The following is a 24,345-nucleotide window of genomic DNA, read 5'->3' as shown; positions in this document are numbered from 1 at the left end:
ACAGCCAATCCCAAGGGGATGGTAAAAGCCTAGAACGTAATCCTTAAGATGAAATTGAAACGCTTTGGAGCTGAGGAAATACAACCCCAGCAGTATATGAAACTCACCCCCTGTTTGTCATTGATCAAAAGGTATTAAAACTATAATAGAGATCTGTTAGCGATTGATTAAAGGTCATATGAAGCCTAACAGAGATTGAATAATAAAAAAAAATCAATAGCACAAATATCGGTCTTAGCGTAACTTCATATGAGCACTGTAACAATGATTAAAGAGCTTTCATAGGAGTGCAGTGGTGGGATTCATTTCAGGTCCGTTCATGAAATGAAAAAAATGCTGTCATGTGAATTTATGTAACTGATATAAGTAAGAAAAATGGAACTTTTCTTGCTTTATTGCATGATGAAAGGCCAAGGACAACAAAAGAAAAAAGTTTAACCTTTTTTGTGGCTATTAGAAGTATGAATGTGTTCTGCTACAGACTATAAATGTCACAGCACACAATGTACTCACAGTGCTGTAAAGTTCTTTGGAAAAAGTGTCCCTCAAAGTGCAAACGTTACATTGTTAACATCTAGTCCTATGAGTGAATATTTCCACTGTCCCTGTCATACCCTGGCCGGTCATTGTTTGGGATTTTAACTATGGACACAGAAGAGGAGGTGATTGAGGTACTTACCCTAATGAGACCTCTGTTCCTGCAGTGCTCTTTTGAGTGACTTGATTGAAGGGACATAGGGTGTAAGTATACCTGCAGAGGGGGAAAGAAAACACAATGTCCACATGGAGAAAACTGGTACACAAGGTTTAATTCATGGTAGTTTTACTTTTCCTCACAACAGGTCTTTTCATGTTGTGCTTAATTTCTTGCTCTTTTACCCAGGCTTTGGGTAACTTTTGGGTGGAGCTTGACCAATATACATCAGCCAAAATGATTGGCTTTAGTTCATCACAGACATTTGAGCTGAAAAGTACAAAGAATTGCACTAGAGAAATGCCAAAGATGTGTCACATTATATGGTTTGTCAAGTTTATTTTTAAAATGTCACACACTTCGTCATAATTCTTGAATAACGTAATTTGAGGGATCCTTACCAAAAATATAATGTTATGTATTTATATCAAAACTGCTCTATGCAATATTTGTATATTAATAATGGATGACAAGACTGACAAGACATATGAAATATGTGGGCAAATCCACAAAGAACTAGCCGTTCCCCTCCGCTCTAAGGAGTTCTTTAGCGTCTTTCAGCTCATTGTTTTGGTTTTACAGCCTGCGACTTTACAGTCTTTTTAATTAATTCTCACCACTCTCATGAGGAACGACCCTTAAGCCGCAGCAGACAAAGTTAGAAACTAGCTGGGGAACATCATGGAGCATTTAGCAGCCAAAGAGCCACATATTTCCCACGCGAGTTGGTGGAGACCAAAACAGAGCTAAAGGAGAGTGAATATTGGACTTGCCAGGTGTCCAGAAACAGGACTTAAAATGAATGCTAACGTTGCTACATGTCTGGATGTGAAAATAGGAAACTGTTTGCTAATGCACTAGGCAAAACAACTTTATGAGGTGATAGTAAGTCAATGCTGTGTTGACACTAACCCAATTGGGCAACAAAATCAGTTAATATAGGTTAATATATTGCAAGTATATTGTTAATATATGTAGACTCTCAGATATCAGTCTCAAACGTCCAGTATCAGCCAGGCTCTATGAAAAACAAAAGTTAGTGATAGCAGTGTTAGTGTTAGTTAGTGTAGTAAGGGTTTAACTAAGCAGAATTATTGAACAGTGAGACTCTGTCTAGGCTCGGTGGCTACCTACTGGGACAGAAGATTGACAAGGAGCTACCAGTTACCCTGCCACCCACAGCTCTTCTACTAAGGCAAAGAGGAGTCTAAAGGAGTTAGCAATTAGCAGAGACCGTCACTAATGTACTTGCTGGGGATAGTGCTGGAGAGTAGAGGCACGATCACTGGCTCCAGTAACAAACTGATCAAAGACCTTAATGGTGAAACAGACAGAGGGAAAGGCAGCCGGGCTTTTTTCCTTGACATTTGAACCATTACACTGAGTGTTATAGAAGAGCAGAGGATGCCCAGACAGCCACAACGAGAGAGAGTGAAAGAGATAGAGTGAATGAGAATGTGCAGGGTTGAGGGAAAAAAATGGCTGCAGCGTAAGTAGACGTGGGCCACAAAGTGTGGGGGGATCAAAAGCTGTATGAGAGAAAAGCAAGATGAAAGAAAAGAAAATGATGAACATCAGAGAAAAGGGGATAGTGGGATAGAGGTAAGTGATTGGCTGCCGACTTCTTTTGCTCATGCGCTTGTTTGCGGATTTTATTAAATGCCTCTCACATCTCAGAGACTTTCATTTAGGCATTTATCCTTTCATGTCTACTGTATGGTTCAACAGGGATACCCCTTCACCCATGCGCCAGATATGAGGACAAGGAAAAAAGAAAACAAAAAAACAAAAACAGAAACATCTTTTTGCATGACTAAGCATATTGGCAATCCATTACCCCCTCCAAGGTTCCTATTGGGATGTTTTTTTATTTATTCTATCAGTTTACTCTCAAACTATATACCTTTTAGCCAAGCTAACAAAGCAATGTTGACCAGTAGGTGCACCACTTTGGTCCAGACTGAAATACAACTATTGGATGGATGGATGAATTCATTTTGGTCACAGTCCCCCAGGGATGTTTCCTACTGTTTTTTTCTCCATTGCACTACCATGAGGTTGACATTTTGGGTTTTTTTGTGAAATGTCTCAACAACTATTGGATGGATTGCCATGAAATTTGGTACAAATATTCATGTTCCCCCAAGAATGAATTGCAATACCTTTGGTGATCCCTGACTTTTCATCTAGCACCCACATCAAGTCAAATATGTCCAATTACTTTGGTTTAAGACCAAATACCTGGAACATTCCCATCAGGCCTCAGCTGAACTTTGTGTTTAATGCATGTGAACAAAATGGTGAACGTGGTAAACATTAGCGTGCTAGCATTATCATTGTGAGCATGCGGCCAAGCTGGCATTACCATTTAGCTAAAAACAACACTGTGCCTAAATACAGCCTCACAGACCTGCTAGCATGACTGTAGAGTCTAGGTCTTGTTCCTGTCTTCAGGACACAAAAAGAGCTAAGAAATGGTTAAAGGTTTCTTCACAGCTTGCCTTGACCTCATCAAGGATACTCACCACCCTCAGTCAGCTCCAACATCATATAACAAGTTAGCAGGCCACCCACACCTGAAGGACCAATGGAGACCTTACATAACTGCTGCATGGTAGTTGAAACTGAATTTGAAAACCTTTAAAAGTGCAATCAAATGCCAAATATAACAATGTGATGTGTGCCAAATAGCCTCCCATACTAAATAAATGAATAACAAAATATACAATTCCCTCTCGACACTGGCTTTATTGTTCCTTATACAAACCACTAGATTCATTAAGTTTGTAAAGCAGGTGTTTTAGCAACAACAAACATCCTCATCTGAGCCCAGAAACAGATGGCACCTGATAGACAGAGGTATAGTGAGCACAGGAAGGGGAAAAGGAAAAGGGGTAACACAGTGAAAAAGCAATCAAACGAGTCCCGTATGGGAGTACCCCTCCATGTCTGTACCTCTCTTCCCCCTCTCTATCACCCTCTCTGTTAGCCTCAAGGCAAAGCCATCCATCCCTGCCCACTTTTGCTGACACGCCAGCACTGCACAAAAAAAAAGCTAGGCTATTTGTGTGTGGGGGCACTGCGATCTGACCTTGGATGCTTGCCTCCATGTGGCAGCTTGTGAGAAAACAAAAGAAGGCAAGGCAACACAGAAAATGTGTCGCTGGGTATAAAAAAAGTTAGGAGAGATTATAAATGCCGAGCCCAACATGCGGACGGAGTTGCAGGTTGATTAGCTGTCTGTCTCCAAGACAGACACTTCACATTCTGCCGTCTGCGTTACATAAATGGGACACAGCAGAAAGGTCAAACAGGCACATTTATACAAACTGTCCCCAGCTATCCTTAGCAAATGAGCACAGTGTGACACGAAGGAGGAAATATCCGCTGAGATGGACGGGGGGTGACAAAGGCTTTGAGGAGAAGAGACTGACAGCGATGGAAATATAAGGCTAGGAAACAGCCAAACAAAGACAGAGGAAAGGGGAAGACAGAAGGATAAAAAGAAATAAAAGTGCGCAAAAGAGAGTGGGAGGGAATAAGACTGTCGGCGTTGACGCTGAGCACATGAATCACCAACTGAACAGGCCGCGAATATGACAGACGATGACGTGTAGCAAGGGGGACACTGGGTGGAGGATACAATGAATAAGAAAGATGAGGCGAGACGGTAAAACTTTGTGGGTCACTGATTAAACCTTTGACAATAATTAGAAGGCTATGACAGCAGCAGCAGCAGATCAAAAATTACAATCCTCCCATTCAGGTCCTGAACTCCACACTGTGTCTCTTTCTGTTCCCCACGTTGGATTTGTCACCGTCTGACAATGCAGCTCAGACACTAGCCATAATAAGTTGGTACCACTGTGTCAATCTTTGGCAGGTGTTCTGCCGCCTGAAGGTACACAGTTAGAAAATAAATATCTTAGATGCAACCACTTAGCCTCTCAGGCAGTATTTCATGCGTCACTGGATCGGACCACTCACTCAGTTCACTATGAACAGCAAAACCAAATTTAGATTAAATAAACAGTAACAAGCAAGCATTTTAATGTTTTTTTTGTTTTTTGTTTTTTTAAGTCTTCATGTTTTGTAGTGTGCAGTAGAATATAATGTAAGAAAAGTGAGGGAAATTGAGCTTTGTGCACCTTTTAAGGGATCATTTCAAGTCATCATCTGACTCCTCTTGTTTTTTTTGCCCCAAACTTTTCTCTAGCGGTAGCGTTCAGATCTGAGTACAATGTTATTATTACAGATAGCAATGGAGGCAAAAACTCAAACGATAAAAACTTGTTATAAACCATAATTATTCTTTAACAGTCCAGGGTTAATTACAAATCTGACACAGGCACCCAACCTGTACTCACTAGAGCTATATAGGAAAAAAGAGATAAGCATATTTATTCCTCAGTCCACTGAGATCCAGTCAAGAGAGGGAGAAGGAGAGAGACAGCAATTAAGCCCTTCTCCCTCTAGACTGTTTTGTGACGACGTGGGTGGAGTTCACTGAGGGCGACACTGCAAACTGCAGCAACGTCAACACTGGCTAATTGGTTTACAGGTAACACTGTGTACACTCAGCAGGCATGCCAGAGGTCAAAGGTGACTCAGCAATATAAAGTGACGTGGTTAATTGTTAAGTAGCAAACTAAGGAAAACCAGCACTGTTCATCTTGATAGCATAAAGCAACCTTGGGTTACACATTCATTCATAAGTAGGACGTGTTTCATTAACAGTGTCAACAGGTTATACTCTAGTTGCTTTATTTCTTGCTCTTCATGTTGATGATATTTCAAAATTTACATGATTTGCCATCTCTAAATAAGAAATGAAAATCTAATTATTTTCATATTTCAATGCTGTTATTTAGGTATTTAGGTAAGACGGTAATTATATTGCACATAAAAAGGCATTTGTGTTATTGTTAGAAAGATGAAGCTAAAATACACCATGGAAACAAAGAATCTCTAAAATAAATAAGCTTCTCTTTCTGTTAAACTATGAGTAATTGCGAGAGCTAAAAATAATAGAAGAATTAATTGCTTTAGCACCTTTTTCATTCAATGCACAAAGTGTTTTACAATTAAAAGCTAATAATGGTTACATTTACACAGATACAAGGGGACATGCACTTGTAGCAACAATATCTACAAGTAACATCTGTCTGAATATAGTGATCATTTTGGGAGGAGTTGTTTTTTTTGGCTCTATCCTATTTATCTTATTGCCTCTGGTGTTCTGTGTTATTGGCACTGCAACTGGTAAAAACTTGCAAAGTTTATGTACAGAAGAGAGTGACTGTCACTACTATGACATTTCTAAGTATTAGTTGTCCTGTGATGACCTTGTACAATAATGAAACCAATTAAATCTCCAATTAAATTCAGGACAGGCCACTTGAAATGTTCTGGTATTTGTCATAACCTCACTGTGCATGCATTTAAAGGAACAGATTTGGGGTTTGACATTTTGGGATATTTTGTTTTTTGTCATGTGTTAGATGAGAAAGTTGAAGCTATATTCAGCAGCCAGTTAGCTTAGCTTAGCATAAAGAGTAGAAACACGGGGAAAGAGACAGCCTAGCCTGGAGTCTCCATTGGTCGCCTTGCGGCCTCACAATGACGACATGACTCCAGGAAGATACTGGCCAAGAAATAGTCCTGCACATATCCCCAGATAAAACCACAACCTGTTGTTTTTCCACCTCAGCTTTTTTAATGAATAAACAAACGAGAAGTAACGTGTAAATCATTGAGCTTAAGAGGTGCAGATAGGTGGATTTTATTACTTTCAGCTAGCTGTTTCTCCACGTTTTCGGTATGTGCGCTAAGCTAAGCTAATCAGGTGCTGACTGCAGCTCCATATTTCACAGACATGTAAGCGGTACAGATCTTCTCATCGAACTCTCAGCAAGAAAATAAGCATATTTCCCAAAATGTTGAACTATTCCTTTAAGAGGATTTGGCACTCCCATGAGAAGTGACAATATGACATATTTATTCAGTAACTAAAAGCTTTCCTGACTATCAGGTTCACACGCTCGTATATTTAAAAGGAGATGTTGTGAAACAAATTTTTGGAATCACATTCACATTATTAAATGTTTAGACAGAATCACGCATTTTGTTGGAGACACCTGACAGATGGGGTTTGTTTTTGTTTTTTTCAAAGACCTGAATCAATAGTGAATTATCTGACCTGGTTGTAAAGGCAGCGGAGTTGTCTGGCGCCTGTCTGTCCTTTAATCAGCAGATCCAGCTTTAAGCCCCTGTGTCAACAAGTCTACACCTTGCTGAAGTGTCTTTGATGCAGGTTACAGCTGCAACTGCACTCCTGTTAACAGGTTACAGCTGGCCACAATACCAATTCTATAGGTGACTGTGATGCTCTGTCGAATCTAAACTACAGTGTAAAGTCCACACTAACCGACCAAACAGAAAACAAACAGCTATTCTGTATCATGGCCTTTACTGTGAAAACCTGCACACTGTGTACCTTTTTTACGCATAATGGGTATGAATAAAATGGGTACCTGGAAAAGGGCATTCCCTCTCAGATAAATGCTGATAAGGTGAGTTTTTTTGTTTGAGTCAAACTTACAAAAATGCAGAGCAAGTAATGCTACGACATATTTTATTGTGCTTATTTGTGGCTGTTTCTTTTCTGATTCTGCTGTAGTGTCTTGAATACAGACACAGATGGTATTTACAGACAGTATAGCCTTATTTAAATCAAATTGCATGACAGGCTATGAACATACTATACTGCATGATGAATAAGAATAGGCACTTTACTTTTCTCCATATATTACAGTCAGAGATTAAATAATGTTTCAGTGCAACCTTTATTACACCATTATACTTACAATCAGTGTACTGTTATAAGTGCAGTTACTGTACTTGTATTAACTATTCTTATTTTAGGAACAATTGTGCTGTTGTACTACAATGGATTTTTCCCCCCAGTGCAACTCATATAAGCGCACCTGCTGTAGAACATGAAGGTGGGAGTGAGGCACTTTGATTTATGTCTTGGTGGTGAAAAAGTTCTGCAGCATTTGGATCTCTCTCCTACACTAAAAGCATAAAAGTGCAGCTATGATGAGAGCTTTACTTTTTGCACACAAATGGTCAGCTCATCAGGCTTTAAGTGCCATTATGGCATCAAATTCCATTTCCAGGACTATTTCCAGGACTCATATAATTTAAAAAATAGCATAATGATCATTGTGAGATTGGGTCAGTGCAATTCCTTTCACTTGATAATTGAGTCTAGAGTTTGCTGGCAGCCCAGAGTCCCAATGCCAGTTCACCCTCGTAGAGCCAGTTTAGAAAGAGACATACTCAAAGTGGGCCATTTTTCAGTTTACCTTCATTTTCCACATGGCGAACCACAAATGCAAGTCTGAATAAAATGCCGTACAGTGTTTTTACTATGAGTCTGATTGAAGTTCACTTTCCTGACAGCTTATCATATTTTGGCCTTGAAATTCTTTATGCAGAGCTGAGAGTCAATGCATAAGATATATATATATATTTATATATATATATATATTTCATTTTTCTTATTACGCTTCTGTGAAACAACATCAAGAGGGAAGGTGAATGCACAGCAGAGACCTCTTTCCCACATAAATTACCCAGGAAAAAAAACAATACAGAGCAAAAGAGCCTCTCTCAAAAGATGCCTCAATTTATATGCGAAAAATGGGAAACAAAACAAGCCAAACTTGAAGCCAATTTAGTTTTAGAGCCATCACTAAGGGCAATGAGGCAAATAGCCTCTGGCATATCATTTAAAACTGCATTCTCCCTGTCATCTCTCAAGATGTTGCATTATTATTGCTGCCATTTTCTCCTCGAAATAGGTGAAGGTTGAGGCATGTGGAAGATATGATAGGCAGTAAGGGACAGCTGGTCTTTATGGGTCTTTCAAATGTCTGAAAAAATGCCTTAATTGAATGACAGGATCATGGTGTTTATACTTAATAAAATTATTAAATTAGATAGTATTTTATATTATAAGAATTTGATGCAACTGTACAGTACAATTAGATTGAATTCTCTTGTTAATACTTTTAAGTGATACTTATTCATGGAAGTGTAATAAAAACTTTTCATTTTCTAACTTAAAGTAGCTGTTTCGTACTTTCTGTTTTGTTTTAAATACGCCATTTTCCAATTAATACATAAAACAGATTTCACAAGTTCAGCTAGATAAGTGTAAAGATATCATGTGCTTTTCAGACAAATTTAAATGTTAAATCAGGGGGCTTTATTCTTTGACATGCCTAAAGAGACCTTTCCCATCAAATGATTATCAATAATACATATACAGTATATAACAGAATGTAATGGATCCTATGTAGGTGTGGAGCAAGTTGGCTCAAAATAATATTTTACACTTTTCCTGCTCAAAGGTGTAAAGAAAATGGCTCTTAACACTAAAACGTGTTAGGAAATATACTTCAAGATAACTTAAGGTGATAATTAGAGTTCCCACATTAAAAGTGAAAAAGAAGAACTGAGCCAGCGATCAGAGGCTTTGAAACTTGGAGAGTGACTGTGAAACACCTGTTCTCACGAGTCTTTAAGTGTAAATACAGTATATTGTTTGTATTGTCAACAGTATTCAATGTAGATTGGTCACATCTGGCCAATACCCAGTGCCTGTTCTAAGATCAGTATTGATGCCAATATAAAATCCAGCATATTGGATCAGAGCATCACACGTGAATATACATGTTTTCAAGGTGAAACATGTATAGCAAGCTACTTTAACAATGGGTAGACGTGACAGAAGACGTGAATTTGCTCTGCAGCTAAGCCAGACTTTGGGAGATCAAGGGTTTATACAGTGTTGATCAATTCATATGTGCATCATCCCCTCTGGTCTAAAGGTGATGAGATAACACCATTATGACTACTATTTTTATGCCTAAATATGACTTTGCTTTCCATAACTTCATCTCGTAATCTGACATTTGAAAGAGAGTAATTTTCAAATGGAACATCCTATTACAGTCTTATTTCCTGTCTCTGCATGTTGAACATTTGAACAACAGAGCAGAAATGGCTTTCTCGGGGTGAGAAGTTAAGATGTACTCCCGCTGGCTGAAAATATCATTCTCAATTATAGGCGTTTTGGTGTAGTAAATTGATGGGAGTGATCCATTTCAATAATTTACTCCAATTTGCACGATACCATCATCACACCTCAAACTACTTAATCGAGTCAAACACACTAAAAGTCTCTGCCCATTTCCAAGCAGAAAATGCTTGGGGTAAAAGGTTAGTCGATCAGAACCATCACAGCTGTGCTAATGCAACCACAAACTCTTCAGTAAATACATACCTAAATATCTTACAGGGTGCAGGAGAAGGTGGCTCTTTTTACAGCTGATATAAATGTGCTTATGCAGTCATACTATGTTTGTACTGTATGTATTATTATAGACAATGCATTAAGATGTGTAAGTAAGTGTGTAACTGTTAAAAACAAGGCCAGACCAGTGTGCTTCAGCTGGACTGAGGATGCAACATCTGAAACTGAAACCTTTGACTCAAAACTCTGTCTACATGTGGGTTGTAGATTAAAAGGCAGCCATTTTTTAAGCAAGCTGCACTATTATGTAGGAAAGTAGAGTAGAAAGTACTCATTATAATACATCGTCTAAAAGAAAAATGTTAGTTATAGTAGTTAGAGAGTAATTACACTTTCACTGAAGTTCTTACAGTTACTGAATTAGATCATATTAGATTTCAGCAGATAAGATAAACTCTGTTGATCTCACTAGGAACTACAGGTTGTCACAGCAGGAACCGTAAATGAGACACAGCATGAAAAGAAACATAATACAAACATTGTTTAACAGATTGTAATTCTTTTACACTAGGACACTTTGCTGTCTCTCTTTTGGGTTTTATTGACTTTTACTTCATGCTTAATTCTCTTCTGGGTCTAATTTTAAACCTATGGATGATTTCATTGTCCGTTTTAGCCACAGGCTAAAAAAACCTAATCAAATCAGCAGAGTCAGGAAAATTACTGTTACTGTTCAGCCTTGTATTAAATCCATATGATTTTCTGTTAGGGATGTCAATGCATCTGCCAGCAGTGGTGATGGTGGAGTGACCTACTTTAAATTGTAATTGTAGTTATTCAATAACTTTCAATATTCTACTGCTTGACCTTGTATACAAAGCTAAAGGGAAGAGTGGTGGCTAGGCCAATCCTTCGAAAGCTCCTTCCTGCACAAATACTGGATATTTACATTGACTTTTACTCAACAATCCCATTCTTTAGCCTCCGAGTACTCATGATAGTTGTCTGTAAATATAATACATGCTATCAGCATAATACTAGTAGGCTTCAGTTCTCCAAATTAAAAGGAAACACAGGGTATGTTTTTCCAGTTAAATATAGCCGTCATAAGTGTCCATAATTTGCGCTCATTGGATATTTTCTCAGAGAAAACACTGTACTGTGATCAGACGAGTCCTCCAGTTTACTGCACACAAACAAAAAGCCTAAATATGAAAACCATTTGCCCAAGTTGACCCAACATAGGCAAGCTCCACTGTTTGTGGTTCGTGGTTCCCTTGATGCAGAGAAAATTAAGCATAATTGCAACTCATGTTTTAGTGGCTAGGTTTGGTGTTTTGGCAGGTTATGTGCTCTCTGACTAGTGTAATGCCTGTGCAACAGCTGGTACGGTACTAACAAAGTAATAATGACAATAACAATAAAGATGATTAATTTGGCTCTAAAACATCTCACTCTGAATTAGAAACAGGAAGTCCTGGTGTGCAGTGACAAGCTGGGATAAACAAAAAAACAGTTTCAACACAACCAACCCACAGATACTCTGCTCACTGCCCACTTCTCTGGCCATAAAGCTGGCAGCATTACAAAAACTGATGAGATGTGATGAATTTATGACCCCACCAGACACACACGCACTTACTGCCAGCCCACAGGTCTACTGGACCAACGGAAAACTCCTGCTACTTCAGATGGCCAGCCCTGCTGTGGAATGAGCAGAATCTCCATGTGCTTTCAGTTGCTTACAGGAAGGGACGAGCATCTTGACAGCCAAAGGCTTTGTTGAATCACAATTGGGTGAGGGAGGCACTGAGTCAACAGGAAGATAAACCGACTGTGCTCTTTATCTAAGAAACAGGACCAAAAACAGTCTTCTCTAAACTTATTAGAAGCAATGAATGCAAATTTTACAAATAAATATCTCCCACCAGAGATGCTGCACCAGTTTAACAAATTTAATTGTTCATCAGTCTTTTCTAAAAATGCATACGTGATATGTTTAGAAAGATGTAAGACCTCAGTATGAACCAATGGGCTTGGGGCACAAACAGGGCAGAGAAGTCAGAAAGTATTGAGAGAGGAACACATTGAATATATAATATATAGTTGCTGCCTAATATATAAAATATCGCCTTATCTTTTAATAATGTCACATTTCCCTTGACACTACAGAATGAGTATCTTAAAGCAGGTGAATGCAATCCCCCCCATTGACAAATGACCAAACGTGACCTTTTGAAGTTAATTAATTGCATGAGCAGCTCATTAAGAGTAATGCTAAATTTCATGCTTTAATTTAACAACAGTGTCTGTGCCACATCTATCATAATTTGAGAGCTACTGGGTGTGACAAAGTACTCATGCTCTAAGGCATGGATCTGCATAAACAGCCACTGCAGCACAACCACTTATTTCAACAACATTCCAATTATGGTTAACCAGGCCTTCTGCCTTTCTGTCCCCTCGATAAACCCGGGCAAACAAGGTTTTTATTTCATTTGTGCACATGCATGCATTTGGCTATTGTTAGCTGTAGTCGGGGCTGCTTTCTGGCATTAGATCAGTTTCTAACAGCAAAAAGCATTCATGTTGAAGCTGGGAATAGTGAATGACTGTGCTAAATTTCTTCCTTTAATTATTTGCTCTCATTTCCAGGAAACATAACATGGCAGATGCTCTTAAGAATATTATTACCAGCAAGAAGTTTGCTTAATACTTGCCATCCACAGGCAGACAGCAAATAACATGCCTCTAACGATCCCAATGGTCCTGTCAAACGCTATTTGCAACTAGATCGCATTCATGGCACAGCCGAAATCTACCACATATATGGCTCTTCATTTCCACGTTACTCTTACGACAGTCAGCAGACACATCCAGGACTCCACACCACCCGCCTTGCCATGGTTTATATCCAATTTGAAACAGCTCCCTCTAGGCTATCCCGATGCTGTCTCTTTCTTCCCTAGCAGAACCCAGTGCACTGTTAAGGCCATGTGATGTTCTACAGACAGCTGGAAGTGTCACTTGTGCTGCGTTATCCTTCTCTCTTCTCTGTCAAAGCTGAACCACAGTGGCGGGCATGACTCACTGAAGTGCTGTACTTTCTAATGACACGAGAGCGGAGGCTGAGTCAATCTGACCTGACAGTCTTGCATAAATCACGACCCTTCGATTTAAGTTTCTTTGAGGAGTGTCAACAAATCCACAGGAGGAATATTAGACTCTGCTGTAGGTAGGGACTCCGCCTCTGAGAACTCATTATGGGGTGTCTTCCTTCATGCTGTGCCAGGCTGTGTTGACTGAATTGCCAAGCTTATTTCTGATTCGCTGGCAGAGGCCTACATTTAAATTCCCCACTCGTGATAAGGGCCCACCAGCACCCTAAAGACCTTTTCTGGGGAAATACATGGATTTAATGGGGGGATTTTGGGAGGTGAGCTTCAATAGCTTGAATGTGATGTAATGTAAAAAAAATAGGTAACCCTGCTCTGGGGAGAGGTGCATGGAAGTGAGAGGAATAAATGTCATTAAATGATAATGCACCACGAGCAAGCTCCCTCTATAAGCTTTTATTCATGTTGTTTATGGTCTTTAGAGAAACTGATGAGAAGGCACTGTGGAGTGCTCTACTACGCAGCATTTAGCTTCTAATCTTGCCGTTAATCATTCCACTTGAAAGTGTTCAACAACAAAAGGCACTATTTCCCTCCCTTTGAAATCAAAGTAATTATATATTTTTTTCCCCCTGGACAAACAGGAGAAGGCTCAAAGCCCTAGTTTGCAAAAGTGATTCACACCATCATGAGGCAAGGCAGAAGAAACTCAACAAAGAGGTGCAGAGAATAGGATCCTCCTTCGCAAAGACAAAAGGAGAAATCTCAGCTGACACCCTAAGACAAAAATGAAACACACTTTCAACGTTAACAAGTTTGGCCTGTAAGAATAAACAGGACCATTAGGGCAGTCTAATACACTGAGCTGCTCCACACGTGTCACCAAATGATCCTCAACTGGTAGCATTTGAAACTTTTTTCCTGCCAAACCCCACACCGGCACCAGTTGAATTACATTCATTGAACTAATGCACAGCTATTAGTTATATTACAGTGTTTCAGCTCAGCTAACTTTTATTGCTCCAGGCACTATTCTCCAATATTGGCTTCCACTCGAAGAAAAAGAAAAAAGAGGGAGCAATTTAATCAAACGTGAGAGATCTAAACATCAGGGAGGGTGGATGTAAGATGTTTTCAAGCGATGATCAAGAAGCTGGAAAGAAGTGTGTGATTCTGTTCCATTATTGGAGAGGAGCTGCTAGTTTGCTACTCGGGGGCATGGGAGGGAGTGTTATGGAAAGCCGTTGGTTTATGTGTCTGTCAATGTCATGTCTTTTCAGGATCACGGTTCAAGGCTAACAGCAAGGATAAAGGGGGGCAGGGAGGGGAACTGGTACATTGCTGAGAGGGTGCTGGTAGGTCAAAGGACCTTCAACTGAGTTGACGCTGGTGGATATTGTGCTCTTCAGTGAGTTGAAGGATGAAAAATAACATTAAGTGTATGATACCAATAGGGCAGGCAAAGAAAGGTAACAGAGTACATTGTGGGTTTCTATGCAAAAGGCTGAGGGTGTAAGAAATAATCTAACTTGATACAGCTTGAATTGAATTCAACTTAAAAGTCTTATATTATATATAGTCTTATACTACTATAAAACAGCTATTTACAACTAAATATTTTGGTTTGGTATGGTTAATATGTTTGTTTGTCCAGCCAAGACAAGCAAGACAGAGGTTCGATTTATGCTTTATCATTTATAAATATATTTGTTTCACTTTTAACATTACAATTGAAAAGGCTTATTGAGTCTGATGTGTTCAGCGAGTGTAATGCTTTCTCAGACAATGAGTTTGGCTGGGGTTGCTTGAGTGTAATGTTCCCCAAATCCCAGAAAAAGCAGAAAAAAGCTAGCGTTAGCCTAAACCAGGAACGGCTTCAACACGGGGCAAATATTGAACAGTGGATGTTCTATTGTGAACATGGCTTTTTTTTAAACCTGTAACCCCAAAATCTAGCTAATGATAAGGTGCTTGGCCTTGAAAGTAATGCTCCGTTTCCACTGTAGGTAGTAAGCTAGTTAGCCGCACATGCTGATGTTTGCAGATAAACACAATGTTAAATCCAATCCTTTGGAAAGACAAAAAATAAGACACCACCCTCGTGGAGAAATCTAAGCTTGACAGGCCTGCCGTGCCTTTAATTGTATATTTTTGCATACATCTGCTGATGTGGCATTAATCCATTATTGTTGTGGTTGCTTTCCTGCTCTGGCTCTCCTCTACTTGTGTCTACAACCTGTGAATTTGTTCCTTTAAGTCCTTTGCATTTCCAGACGATCAGTATCATAGGAGCCAGCTCTCCATCGCTACATCATGACATTAAAGCATCTCGCAAACAATGTGCAATATTGTTATCTAATACTGTCTCCAGTGAAAAGACAGGGATGGATTTTTCTGGCTTACCTACAAGAACTGCAACTTTCCTTTTCAGATTTGCCTCCTAAATGGCAAACTAAGCAAACAAATCACACTGGTGTATAAGGGCATGGGAAAACCACTGATTCCAAGGATGTCTGAAAAATGTATTTGCAGTGCAGATCTCAGTGCAGATCTCAGATAATTTTCTTTCAAAACTGCAACCACCCACAGGCTTCTAAAGCTCCAGCTGGCAAGCAATCCTGAGGAGAACAGATTCTACCCCAGCAGGGGCCATAGGGATGCAGCGGGAGAGAGTAAAAGAAGCTCATTCTGTTGATTAAATTTAGTTGATTTAGCTGCTTGGCTTTCTCCAGGGTGACTTGGAGCTCAAAAATTATCAACTTTAAATGGTGGATCTTTACGGAGATGGTTCACATTTGCTACAGATAGAATTTGTTTTAGTACAGTTGCTCAAAATAAGATGGATTCCAGACTCTGGTTAGCATACTGATTTTGTGATGGTTGTTTGAAACTGTTTTGCTTTTCTATCCAGTGGTTTTTAAGCCTACCTGCAGTGCACAGGTATCGCAAAAGTAATTGTTTTGCCTGGTTTCCATTATTGAGAGTAGACTTAACTATTAACAGCTTTCACAATTCATGAGAAATATTGTCAAAACCATTAAAATGTATTTTTCTGTCAGTGTGTGTGTTTTTGTATGAAGTTATTATAATTAAAGCATATTTTTGTACGCAACCACACATTTAAGGATGAGTTTCCATATTAACGCCAGACAAAAATAAGCATATAAATCAAAAAAGTTATGAAGAGTCTGTCAGTACTTACTCGTATACTTTCAGCTTGTAACACTGGCTGTTCAAAAACAGAAACTCCCAATCTGTTCCATAGTCTATGGCCAGCTTCTTCCGGAGATCACTGAGGAAACCAAAACAAATATATTGGACCAAGAGCAACCTTAAAGCAGTTTTTTAATTGAAGTGAACTGAGTTATTACTGATATGTGACTCCATGCAAGATTTTAGACAATTAACAGATATATCTAAAAGCATGGCACTCAAAAACAGACAGAAATTACACTAGTGGTATAGTTTTAAGCAAATAATGTCACATATTGTTGAAAATGTTTTAAAATAAGCTTACACGTTAAAAAGTAAAAGTTATGTAATGGCACAACATAGCACAAATGCTTAATTTGAGAAACACAAGTGTTTTTGAATGTTCTGGATGTAGGCCATTTGTTTTAAGTCCCTGACAAGCTGCTTTAATAATCTAGATGACTCCTAACTGTGCTGACAATGTAGCTTTGTTTTCCTTGCTGCTTTTAGTGACTGACTTCTTGGATAATGTGTTGATGAGGTGGCCCTTTAAAGCCCATTTCTATGCAGCGTCTCCAATTATCTGAGCTGGTGAAGGCTGCCTTTCTTCACTAATCGCAAATAAGGGAACTGAGCCCTATCTCTTTACTGTGCACAGGCCCTTATTTCCATATTCATAACCCAGAATTGCTAATGGGGTTAACAAATGTTTAGGGAGGGTGATTGTTTCGCTTGAGATTGATAAGGTAGGGTGGCATAGGGAGATGATTTGGGGTCAGAAAAAGCAAAGCAGGTTGCATAACTGTGTGTTTTCTCTGTAGGGCAGGGGTCATAGCATTCATGCACAGGGCCAATTTTGGTGGAAATTGCCCTTTACAGCACGCTAAAGGAATAAATAAGGAAGAGACTTTAATTTCATGCTAGTTCCAAAAGCTATGAAGACACAAGCGCTAGCACTAGTACACTTAGATGAGCATACTGATAAAGTACATGGCCTGAAGAGAATACGGAGGCGAGGGCTCCAACACACATACATGATAGTGAGTAACTTGACCAGAAGCAATTGAAGCAAGGTGGACAATGAAGAAATAGAGCAACCAAAGTGACGCCAGCTCCTTTTTCCTCTTTTCCCTCTTTTCCCTTCATGCAGGCATGTTTAGGGGGGAAATAATCTTGACCTTTTTGTAACTGCCATCTCAGTGGTTGGCTCTCCTCTTCCCCTACTGTAATGAACAATTTGTAGGCCTAAGGGCCACAGTAGCCACTTATCAGCTATTGCTGGCTGGCTCAGAGCTCTGTGAAAACATCTGAGAGGGAGCAATAGAATGTAATATTTTCAAAATTAGTATACAGCATTTTGATGCTGACAGATTTTGTAGATGGAAATACGTGGAATGGAAGCTACATAATGGAAAAGTATGTAGCTAATTGGTTGTGACATTTTTTCCATTAATACAAAATAATGTCTGTAATAATGGCATGTCTGTTTCTAAAAAAATAAAAGTTTTGGATAATTCATACCCACACAGACACTCCTCTGCTCAAAGTAAGTTGGAATAGGCCTACCCACCAGAGCACAGTAGGCAACCAATAGCGTTTGTTTTTCTTCATTAAAATTTGCCCTAGGTATCACACAGTGCAAATCATTACTGCGCAGCTTTCATCACTACTTTAGCACAGAAGGATGGAGTCTATTTTAAGGCCTGGTTACATACCATGCCATGCTGCTTACAATACTGTAGCAAATGCATCGTCCACACAAAGTGCAAAATGTTAGGATTTAGCCACAAATATGTGACAATAGAAGCTACCCTCTGCTTCTATTTCTTTGTTATTCTTCCCTTACCTTATTTCCATGTTGACTGTCTCATAGGCTTCTTCTACCTTCTTCAGTTTGGTAGCCTCCCACTCTGCAGCTAGACAAAACAAAAGGTCAGACAAATTAACAATGCGGAGTTGTTGCATTTCAACAGCTGCGTGTTGCCAAACAGCCTTAATATAGGCTGTTATATCTAGGACTGGGAGGGAAGCAAGGCTGCATATAAACAGAAAAATCCTATTTCCAGGTGTGGTGACTGCCAAAAGGCCCGCAGGCTTATTAGTCTCTTCACACTGACAACTGACTGAGAGAGAACAGAAGTCAGAGGGAGGGCCGCAGAGGTGGCCACAGCGATGATATGTTTGTCTCTCTTTGTCACACTTGTATGTTTCTGGTATGACAAGATGTTACGCACCTTCAAAGTAATTTCGAGTGACTGTGATAGATAAAAGGAAACATAATTGAACTGTAAGTAAAAGTCTTTATGTACAACCCTGTTGTTTGCATACTTCACCATGTGATGAATCGCAATGCAAATCCTGAAAATGGTTGATGCATATTTCATCATACACAAAATTATTTGACAGCATTTAATAATTTATCAATTGTTCAAAGCAGCAATAACTCAACTTGGCGTTGTGATGATTGTAAGCCCAATATTCACACTACTTTTAGCTCTGTTTTGGTTTCAAAACAAACCCAGAGGGAAATATCTGGCTCTTTTGCCTTTGTTAGCTAGTCGCTAACTTTGTCTTTCTGTCATTTAGTGTTGGGCAAGTAGTTTTGGGGGTTTTTTTTAATTAAAAACACCCTCAAAAAGTCCAAAATGTCCAAAATAGTTGTAAGTTACATGAGAGGACCATCAAAATATTGTACATGACATATGGCCTGGAGGCACTCTTGGCACTTACATGTGATGTGTGTATAACTATGCTTCTTTAAATTAATCAGATTCAGTCGTTGGTTATCTGTTACGGATCACTTTTCAAGAGAGGCTAACACAATACAGTGAAACCGTAGCAGAGTCATTTCATAGGTGAATCGTGTTGGCGACAGTGTGTTTGACTGCAGGATTAAACATGAAACAAGGGGCTGAAAACCTGAAGAAGGAGAATATGGCAGAAAATAGAAGTGAAGAAAGGCTGGAAAGACTCCATTTTAATTGTCCAGAGCTGATGGACCTGGGGATTTACTGGGGTTTCTGGAAGTGGACAGGTTCGTCTCTGTCGTTGAGGAAACTCTCGCTGGGGCCCGGCGCCGTGGCAACAGAAAGGAATGTGTATGCAGTAAGGACTGTGTGGGAAGCTGTCACAGCCCTGGCCTGAATACCAATTAGCATGTTCCTTGCATGTGGTCTCAGCTGGTTGCCCATAAAGATACCCCCCACACAATTCCCCCAGCACCTATTTCTTGCCGAACTCGGTGCAGATGTGGTGTGTCCAAGAGGCAAGCTGTGATTTTCCATGCTGTAATGGCTATTTTTATTGCACAAAGAAGGGGAAGATCTGTCCCTAACCCACCCCCGATCCCCTCAAACTCCTTCAGAAAGTCAGTCACACACACAAGACTGTTCTCTCTTGCATACTCTCAGATTCCCTCTCTCTCTTTTTGTCGCAGACACACACACACACCAATCATCAGGCTCAGCAATGACAAAAGGAGATGCAGAATCCCAAGTGGGTGACATTTGACCCCTTGCAGCAGCCCAGTCGTATGTGGAGGGCGTGGTGACAGGGGATGGGGAGTGGGGGGGGGGGGGGGGCAGCCAGTCGTACAGAAGTATCCAGAGCAGGGAACACAGGGTGAGAAAGCCTCTCCAAAGGTCTCTGCACCAGTCAGGCCGACATAACCTAACATCGATTTACAGTACACCAAATAGACCTCGTGCTTACGGTCTAATGACTGCAAGGCTGAGATTATCGTCATACGGTCAATGGATGTCATGGCATCACAATTACAGCAAGCATACATGAACTGCTCCTGTACTCACGCTACATCTTTTGTTGGTGTGCAAATTACATCAAATCAACATAATGAGTCACTTCAACAATCCTAACATTCATTTATTGTCGTGCATAGGACAAAAATTAAGGACAAATGATCTCAAGTTGAAGCTAAATTTTCCACTTCAGGAAGTTTACTGTACTAGACGGTATCAAGAGGGTTTTTAAATCACAGCGGCCGTGTACAAAAATAGAGGAGGAGGAATCCACTGTATAGTATATGCCATCTTCTGTTGGAAATCTCCTGTGCATACATACCTTGAGCCGGAGACCGGAGATGCTCTGTTTACATGCGAATGGATCAATAGACAAGGCAATTTCTCCGCGGCGCTAAGAAAAGAAGCCTGCGAGTCGTTGCAATGTGCGCCACAGCGATGCTTAACAACGCAAGGGCAATGCAGTGAGGCTACCCTGGAGCCTCACACTCACACAAGCAACACCTTTAGCTAGATTACGTCGACTACAAGGCACATGTAGGAGTTGGCTTTGTTGTCTGTAAGAGCCTGCTCTTTAAAATACAGACTGGCAGCATGCTCAAGCTTCCACTTTGGTTCCTATTTACTTTTGACTTCAGCATTCTCCTCTCCTTCAATATTTTCAGCATGAAAAGTCTTCCCATCACCCTCACCTTGCTCTCTCTCTCTCTGTCCAGCTCCAGTTTCTCAGTTTCTCTCCTCAATGACGAACTTGTCCTGCCTGCAGAGTGGTGAGGGCTAAAATATAGGTTGAGGATTCCTGTAATGAAACGTTTTGAGGTTGTAACAATCAACAAGGGGGCTTTGAGATACTGTCAACAGGGCTAGTGATAGCATTAATAGCCACCTGCTAGCATCAAACACGACCGCCCGGAGGTGCAAATTACTCCTCTTTTCTTAGGAAACTGATATGAAAAAAAAATTCAACAAAGGCAGCAAGAGAGGTGTTACATGATAGAAAGAACAATGAATGTTTGCATATTAATCTTTAATAGAACGAGCAAACACCATGAATAGAAATTAAACAAACATTTAATTGAAACAGAGTTACACTTGCATTTCCTTATGTTTCTCTCTTTATCCATCCAAATGATTCTGAAACTGTAGCACAGGCTGCTGGGAGTTGAGAGGAGGTCAATCTCGCCCCCTGCATAATCGTTGTGTTGGAGTGTCTGATTATATTAGGGTTGAGTGAATAACAGTAGCTGGCAGAAATAGCATCATGTTTTGAACTATCAGTACAATTCATAGCCCTGTGACTGACTCAGTTTGTATTCATTCTCCCACACTCTCCTGCAACTCGCTTTTCATCCACAGTGGTTGAAGGACAAGTGCAGTACCACGACTAGGACACACTGAAATTAAGAATGGGTCCATTCACTGCACAACTGCTATTATATCAAATTAAATAAGCCGGTAATGAGAATGGCGAGTATCAGTGACCACACATAATGTGATTTGATTATTAGAATACAGTCAGATGTTTCAACTGAAATGAAAAAGACTGATGCATTATCCGGTACACAGATATGTATATTGTATTGCCCTTGAATTAGTTAAATCACTCAGGCCTTGCTGGTCACATGTAACAGTGAACATCATACATGAAGGCTACAATTAGTGCTGAAACAATCAGTCGAATTAATAAATTGACAGGAAATTTGTTTCCATCTTTTCATTTAACTCTCGGCAAGAAAGCAAGTAAGCATGTTTCTCAAGATGTCACACTATTCCTTTAAATACTGTATTGTCCTAACTTGTCCATGTCCAACATGTTTCAACTGAATGTGGCATTGCTGATGTTTTAACCCCAATTAAACGCATGACTGAGATGAAGAGGTATAAATATGTGATCACAACAGTATACTATCCATGTAATAGCGGTAAAATGCGCATAAATGCAGCAGTCAGAGTCAATTGCTCACATTATCATCATGATGCGTAATCACTATTTAACATTTAAACAGAGAAGGGGGCCCAATGAACAGAATAAACAGTCTGTGTGGAGTGAGTTCACTCTGCAACAACTGGGTGCTGTTTATGAATATGTATGATGTAACAAACGCCTAGGAGCTGACCTACTTCTGTGTCTCCTCTGCTCATGACTTGGTCCCCTTCCGGGGTAACTCTGTCATCTTGCAACATACTGTAATAGCAGGAAGGATGCGACTCTCATGTACAAATCAACAGTCTCCCTTTTGATGGTTTTGCAAGTGATGATCACCGTCTGCTGAGGGAGGGCGCTCAGTAGGTGGATGTGTAGCTGTAGGAACTGTCAGGATCTGCCAGTGACAAGTTATTCATTCGTTGCGCGCACACTGACGTGAGTTTTGACAAGTTTTTGCATTTTTGTTTGCCTAAATGCAGATGTTAGAATCAAAAACATTGATTTATACTGGTTCTAAGGGAGTCATGTTCAAAAAATAAACGACTAATGTTTATAATGGGATGTGTACTCAAGTGATCATGTGATGTGAACACAAGGAGATGCAGGAAATGGTGTAAATGCGTGATGGACAAGTACGCACAGACAAAAGAGAGCTCTCGACATAACTGGGGCTGCACACTGGAGAGTACTCGTCTGCACCATCTCATAAAATATCTTTATCCGGGATCATCTTGGTACGGTGCCAAGCACTGTTAGCTTCAGGAGCTGGGAAAGAAAAAATCTATTTCAGACAACATAAAGAGACAGAAAGCTGGCAGCCGCTCAAATCAGACTTCCAACATTTGATAAGTGAAAACAGGCTAATTTGGTGTATCCCTCATATGGTTGCAATCCAATACATTCCTCCTGTGGCTATCAAAACACACGAACAGGGAGAGAGAGAGGTGAGAGGAAAATTGTTTCAACCTCTCGACAGCTTAATGGAAGAAGAGGGAAAATGTACTAGCCGCTCATTCTATAGCAATGGGAAGCTCTGTACACTTTTCCACCCTGCTCTTCTCTTGACTCTCCCTTTGCTCCTTCTGTCGAACTAGCACTCAAGGTGAGCACAATTATGTCTCAAGGACGCGTCGCCCTCAGCCGGGGTCAGAGGTCTCGCCGAGCACCACGTTAATGGCAAACCCCTCCTGCTTAACATTTCACATCTAATTTGGAAAGTGCTGAACAGAGCCTTTAATTAACATCAGCCCTCGCCAAGGTTTGTAACCTGCCGGAGCACCAATCCCCGCGCTCTCTTACACACTGAAGCGCTGCTGCCTCACATGCCAATTCATTTGTTGAGTGCTGAGATGCCAAAAGCTCCCTGGTCACCCCAAAGTGAACTGAGGGACATGTTGAAGCATTTTGCATGTGGGAGACAGAGGTGTAGGACTGATTTCAAAGACAAGATGCTTGTTAAATAAGCAACCCATTTATGCTTAACAGGGGAATGCTGACAGAGAGCATAATCATAGAATAATATTAATGTTTAAGAAGAGTATCTTGTTGATGTCATTGTGATCTGTTACACATCCAAATACCTAATCTCATACCATCTTAAACTCTTATCTCGAGATTTCTCTCACCGTTACATGACTCTTAATTCCTTGTAAGTTTACTATTCTTAGACATGCCCTCATATCTTTAGATGCAACCTCACTAAATTAGATCAAAGTGAACCCTGCTTCACACAACCCATATATATAAAGCTAATTATACTACTTAAAGCAGAGACATCTAAACAAGAAGCATGACAAAAACAATAGCCAGATATCTAATGAGGCTGTCACAAGAGGAGACATATCAGGATTTTTGGGGCCTACAACCTGAACAGCTTCCTGGGGACACCTTCTCTGAGCAAACAGAAGTGTCACATGGTTAAATCCGGATAATGAAAGTGAAAACATGAATTAAATGAGATTGTGTGATTTTGTGCACCTCAACCAGAATTCTGGTGCAGCGTGCGCTCCAGAGCTGCTCAGAGCAGACAGGTAGCAGACGGCGCAAAATGTGGTCAACAAAAATTGCAGGGCCACAGTGGACTGTCTGGGACACTCCCCCTACTGCAGCGCACAGTGAGTCACCAAAATACAGAACAAGGAAAATCCTCACTGCACCTCAGGAAAATGCCACTGCGCCTGCACAAAGATAGAGCCCATAAGCTAGAGCAATGACAAATCTGCTTCCTGACACACGTTTAACTGGCAGGACATGAGCTGGGTATAAAAAGAGGTTACTCCTGAGGATTCAGAAAATGGATCCAGAGTGGCAGTTAGCAGCTTATAATCTGCGGC

At 40.2% G+C, this 24,345-nt stretch overlaps 1 protein-coding gene across 1 annotated transcript in view; it reads right to left on the bottom strand.

Moving 5' to 3' along the window:
• Positions 1 to 24,345, bottom strand: part of LOC139305617 (glucosidase 2 subunit beta-like) — a 107,658-nt gene that overhangs the window by 17,864 nt on the left and 65,449 nt on the right. The window contains exons 11-13 of the mRNA XM_070929514.1: positions 18,174 to 18,243; positions 16,338 to 16,427; positions 680 to 751 (exon numbers count right to left, since the gene is read on the bottom strand). Coding sequence (XP_070785615.1) covers positions 680 to 751; positions 16,338 to 16,427; positions 18,174 to 18,243 — 232 coding nt within the window. The remainder of the gene's footprint in view (positions 1 to 679; positions 752 to 16,337; positions 16,428 to 18,173; positions 18,244 to 24,345) is intronic.

Source organism: Enoplosus armatus, chromosome 23 (genome assembly GCF_043641665.1).
Source record: "Enoplosus armatus isolate fEnoArm2 chromosome 23, fEnoArm2.hap1, whole genome shotgun sequence".
Classification (NCBI taxonomy): domain Eukaryota; kingdom Metazoa; phylum Chordata; class Actinopteri; order Centrarchiformes; family Enoplosidae; genus Enoplosus; species Enoplosus armatus.
Note: the sequence above shows the minus strand (reverse complement) of the source record. Positions and strands in the feature narration are given on the sequence as shown.